This window comes from Dermacentor silvarum, chromosome 1 (genome assembly GCF_013339745.2).
Source record: "Dermacentor silvarum isolate Dsil-2018 chromosome 1, BIME_Dsil_1.4, whole genome shotgun sequence".
NCBI classification, from domain to species: domain Eukaryota; kingdom Metazoa; phylum Arthropoda; class Arachnida; order Ixodida; family Ixodidae; genus Dermacentor; species Dermacentor silvarum.
The window spans coordinates 321,325,732-321,331,236 of record NC_051154.1 but is presented as its reverse complement, the minus strand read 5'-3'; the positions used below and the strand labels follow the sequence as shown (position 1 = coordinate 321,331,236).

General features: G+C 44.2%; 1 protein-coding gene across 1 annotated transcript; it reads left to right on the top strand.

The window, feature by feature from the left end:
* Positions 1-2,262: 2,262 nt before the first annotated feature.
* LOC125943211 (uncharacterized) lies at positions 2,263-3,914 on the top strand. Its single transcript, XM_049661864.1, has 3 exons — positions 2,263-2,664; positions 2,902-3,433; positions 3,751-3,914. Exons 1-3 carry the CDS (start codon positions 2,356-2,358, stop codon positions 3,912-3,914), a joined length of 1,005 nt encoding a protein of 334 aa, XP_049517821.1. The 5' UTR covers positions 2,263-2,355.
* The last annotated feature ends 1,591 nt before the right edge of the window (positions 3,915-5,505 follow it).

Below are 5,505 nucleotides of genomic sequence, written 5' to 3'. Positions count from 1 at the left end.
TTACTATGACTACTTTGCACGGTGTGATGTATAAAACAGCGTGTTTTCTGCCGAATAAACAGGTGGATGTTGGCGCCCATATATGTCATTCTTTGTGTAACCTTGTCCTCGTCTGCTTCACGCTGTACTTTTTGTCCTCGAGCTTATGGCAATCATCACAGAGAATGACAAGACTATTCGAATAAGAAATTTAAGAAAGGTACTTTTTGTTTTAAGCAAAAGAAATCTTTAGGTTAAGAAACTAGATTGATGTACACTGCGCTAAAATGCAGGAGAGTTTCACTCCACCAAAAATTAAGGGCACAACTATGCAGTTATAGAATGCAATATTGCGGTTTGGCTACACTTGGTCTTGCCAGCAAGCTTTTTTTTATGAACACTCAAAGAGATGTATACAACAAACATCACAGATTTTCCCACAAAACTGTTTAACACATTGCATCTAACTATTCCAGGTTTCTGCAAGAAAACCACCGGGGCTGTTTATTTCGAATAATTAAAATTACTGCTGAGTGTAGAGAGACATATCATTCCAAATAGAGGTGGGATGGTTCATAAGGAATACATTAAAATCCTCATTCCTGCACATTGTGTGCACTGAGGCAGCTCAGCTAAAATTGTGCACATTCATCACGAATATTAAAGCTAGTTACAGCTACACCACACTACAACAAATGCTGCGATGACAAAATTTCCGCTATAAACATTTTCTATTCACCATCAGCTGCCCACACATGATAGAAAGAAAACTGTATCATTACAAATAGCTATCAGTGAGCCATTTCTGCTTTGACAGTTCTCACAAACACAACCAGTTAGGGAAGGGGTGCTCGTTCAGGACTTCCCCAAGGATCAATGGACCATGGCAGCTCGACAATTTATAACAAGGGCTGATGATTTTGGGATGGTTGACGTAGAATTACCCACATAAATGGCGGCTTTCTTTTATGAGAGTGCAAAGGTGGTTGTGAGCCTCATCTACAGAAATTATGAAAGTACGCTACACTGCCCGAAAGTACAACCTTCCCATGCAGTATTATTCAGTGTTCGCAATGAAAATAATACATACCAATTACAGCATTCAGATGAACTGGGTCCAATCCCTCCTTCACTGGGTCCTGTGCCTGTTACTGCCCTTTCCATAAAGACTCTTGCCCTGAAGCTGAGCCACCCCAATGTGGTCGTGCATTGCCGCGAAGGACTTCAGGCCAGATAAGATCGTTCACCTATTTTCACCCGCAGTGGAAAATTGAAATTAGAAATCAGTGAGGCATACCGCATAAATACCGCATCGCATGTGTGAGCCAGACCCATTATTAATGCATGAAAAAGGGCATCCTTCGTAGATGGCAAGGGATAGAAATTAGTCTGCTTACTTTTTTCTATGCAAATACTGTTTTAATGCAAGCACACATCCAGTCTTACTTTATTTAATCCTTCCATCAAAATGCCAGTAGTTAGCCGAGGTCAAGTTGTATATTTCCCTTCCCTCCCTGTGTATACATATATAGAAACTTCATTTGACTGGAAAATATTTTAAGGAGCGGTGTTCAGAGCCCTCAGTCCAGGGCCCCACTGGCCTCAGCAGCCTGCCTGTGTAAATTTTGTCCTGAAAATTTTGTCCTGAAACTGACCGGCATGCTCAAAAGGACACTACAAATTTGACCTAGTGGACACGGCTGGTTCACAGAAAATGCACAAATACAGTGATGGGTATCCGTCGGCATACTGTAGTAATAGTGGGTGCAAGCTAGCTTCGACATTGCTGCAGTACTTCAGCTGTCACACGGCTGCACCTTCATATTTCAGTTTCAGAGAAATTCAAGCTCATCAATTGTGTATTTGCCAATGGCAATTATTCTGAGAACAAGACAGAAATAATTGTAAATAGCAATGTTAAACAAAGGTATGCACGCTGTATGCTTAGACTTGTGGCATATTTGGCACACTACACTTCGAATTCTAACATGCACAAAAACGGCACATGCGTGTAGCATAAACAGAGAAAAAATACAGAAATAAAAGCTACAGCATCGGAAACAGTTTCAAAACAATAAAACCAAAATAAGAATTAAAATATACTGTGCGCAAAGCAAAAATAAAACTTAATTTTCAGCCAAGTGATCAAAGCGAAAAAAAAAATACTCATCAGGACATGTTAGGTTTAGTTTTATATAGGGAGTATGCACTGAAACTCAGCCGCTATGTGACGCTGCGGTGCCCCGAGCCCTGTACCATGTTTGTGGTTTGACTTGGCCGGCTTGACTGTGCAAACGTGCATGTTATTGACAGTTTCAATGATCCTTTCGTGACAAGCTGCCGTGTACGACCCATTCGGCGTGACTGCAGTGTAAGATGCAACTCAGTGACTACGCAAAGTCGCTGTCTGACCCCGAGCGTAGCAGGTACATAATCAAAATGACCAAATGCGGCGGCAATGACCCGTTGGCGCTGTCCGACGACCACTTCACGAACGATGTTGGTTTTTATCCAAGTGTAGACCATGCGGACATCAGAGACTATCTGGTTCATGGGACGAGCTTCGTGACGCGGGAGCAGTTAAAGAGTTATAAATCCCTGGAGGCTCATAATTACGTCACCGGCGGTCTCGTGGAGCCACCAAGAGTGAAAGTTCGCGATGGCAGCGTCATCGTCGTTGGAAAGGTAGGTTGTACATAATGTATCGCATGTCAGCGGCTTGTTTGCATTTTCTACTCGTTCAAAAATATAGCGATGGGGCAAGCAATCGATGTGGCGCCCAGCCCGTCGTACTCTATTGCCGCTGTCGCTAGATCGCCAGTGAAGTCGCTCGCATGTTGCTCCTGTTTGATACGCGTCAAATCGTGTTCAGTGTCTAATGGCGTAAGCCAAAGACTAATTTAGCTTATTTTCACTGTGCAGGTCCGCCACTCTCAGGCGTTCAAAGATAAGCCGCTGCTCCCGTGGCTGTTGATTAAGGCTGACGGAAAAGTTTTGTGCGCGCACTGTACGTGCATGGCCGGCCTCGGCGAGGCGTGCTCACACGTTGGAGCAGTGCTATTTTATTGGGAGGCAGCTGTGACACGCAGGGATGGTCGATCGTGCACAGATGGACAAAATGCATGGCTACCGCCTCATCTCGTCAGTCTGGAATGCCGACCGGTGGCAGAGATGGACTTCGCGTCTTCCGCGATGAAAAAACGCCGCCTGGACGACACTGAGGCTGGCCCCCGCGACCCACCAAGTGTTAAAATGCCCAAGCCCAGAGAGGACGAGATGTTAAAGTTTTACTCGTCATTGAGTAAATCTGAGGGCAGGCCAGCACTTCTCTCGCTTACCCAAAAATTTGCTGACCGCTACATTCTCTTGGGCTTGAAGTATCCCAAGCTGCTCCTCTGCAATCTGCGAAGGAAGCAGTGCGCAAGTTCCTGGGACGATGTGCAGGCAGAGTGCCGTGAGGTTTTGGAGGAACTCTCAATTGAGCCCGACGTAAGCGTGTTTCTCTCTCTCTTTGTAGCTTGCATAAAGCCAAATTTTGCTCAGAAAAACTAATTGTGTAGGTTATTGTTGTGATGTGCCATGCAGCCCTGTGTCAACATCTGTTTACAATGATAATTTATGCTAAACCTGCACATGCTGCCTGGGCACTTTTTAAATTTAAATATTGTCATGAATCTACAGCATCTTTAAGGCATTACAGCAAAATTAAAAAGGAATCCAAAAGATAAAAATTCATGCGCTTGTTTGCACCTAAATTGCAATTTCCTGCAGGTGTGTGCTTTGATCGAGAAGCAGACGAAGGCCCAGTCTGCGTCCGAGAAGTGGCATCAGTTTCGGACTGGACGCATCACAGCTTCAAATGCAGGAGCAGTGTTTGCTACATCATTGACTGGGCCATCAAGGAGCCTGCTGAAAAGACTCTGCTACCGGGATGACTGCAAATTCCAGACCGCAGCAACTGAATGGGGAAAGAAGAAAGAAGCTGCTGCGAGGGCAGCTTACATCGAGACAATGCAGAAGCACCATCTCGGCTTTAAGTGGCAAGTGTCTCGCCGCCACATAAGCATAGAACGCCCATTTTGGCTGCAACTCCTGATGGCCTCGTACATTGCGAGTGTTGTGGATATGGCCTTGTGGAGATAAAATGTCCATACACTGCAAAAGATGCACTTGTTCATGAAATTCCAGAGCGGCAACGGTCATACCTTGTAGTTGATGGTAATGATGCGAAGCTGCTCAGAAACCATCATTACTTCAAGCAAGTAATAATGCAGATGTTTGTCTGCAAAAGAAGCTACTGCGATTTTGTAGTATGGACAAAAAAGATGTTTTTATTGAAAGAGTAATGCTTGATCAGGAGTTATGCAACAAAATCGTGGATAAATGTGCATTGTACTTTGAGCGAGTTCTCCTGCCTGAACTTTGTTTCCGTTATTGGGCTACTGCTGCTGAAGAAGAGTAATGGAGCAAAGTGCAGGCAGTCAGGACGATAAATATTGCTAATGTCAACAGCCAGAGTATGGTGACATGATTAGGTGTGATGGGAAGCATTGCACTCCGACAGTGGTTTCATTTCCAGTGTGTTAATTTGAAGAGGGCACCAAAATCACGGAAATGGTTTTGTATTGACTGCAAAAAGTCGTAAAAAATGGTATTGTACATTTATTAGATGCTTTGCACTAAGGACACATGTCAATCAAATGGTACGACAGAGTCGCACAGGTTGGTAAGCGCAGCACACACAAATACAACCTTATCAAGTGCGCTGACTTTTCTGCCGTCAAACACCTTCGCTTCCAAAAATTCAGTGGGAAGAGTGCTTTTGAAAATGGAGTATTTGTTCCTGACTAACCCAATAACTCTTTCTGCATGAACTCTAACATTTGCTAGCCTACGTGTGGCCTCAACAGAGTATGCAGTAAGTTGTGGCTTCCCTCTGGTGAAGGTTGGGATTTCCAGCTTCACTCCACACATGCCCACGGCATCAGAGATCAAGAAACCTCTGTCTGCCAGCACAGAGTCGCCAGGTAGCAGGTTGTCAAGAATGCCGCACGATTCTGTCAGCATTTTGTCACTTGTGCGTCCGCCCCACCCTCTTGATATGTCTGTAATTACACCTTGCGGGGCGATGCCAATTAAGTACTTCACGGTGTTCCCATGCTTGTACGTAGACCATGTTAATGATCTAGGTTCTATGGATGAAGGTCTGTCCACAAATATTTCAAAACAATCAAGAATGGCTGCTACTTTCTTGCCAAATGTTTCTTGAAATACCATTGGCATTGTTCTATTGTTCTTTGCAGATCTTCACGTTCTGGCCATTTGATCAGAATGTTGAGCCTAATGTAAGCAGCATCAAGCCACCTTTCTACTGTCCTCGTTACTGTAGACTGGTGAATGCCAAACCTGTAAGGTAAAACTGCCAAGTTGTTATATGCTTCAGTAAATTTTATCTAAGCTAATACAATAAAGTTCACCAGCACAACATAGTTATTGCATACTCAACTGTGCACTTCTGCATGGCGC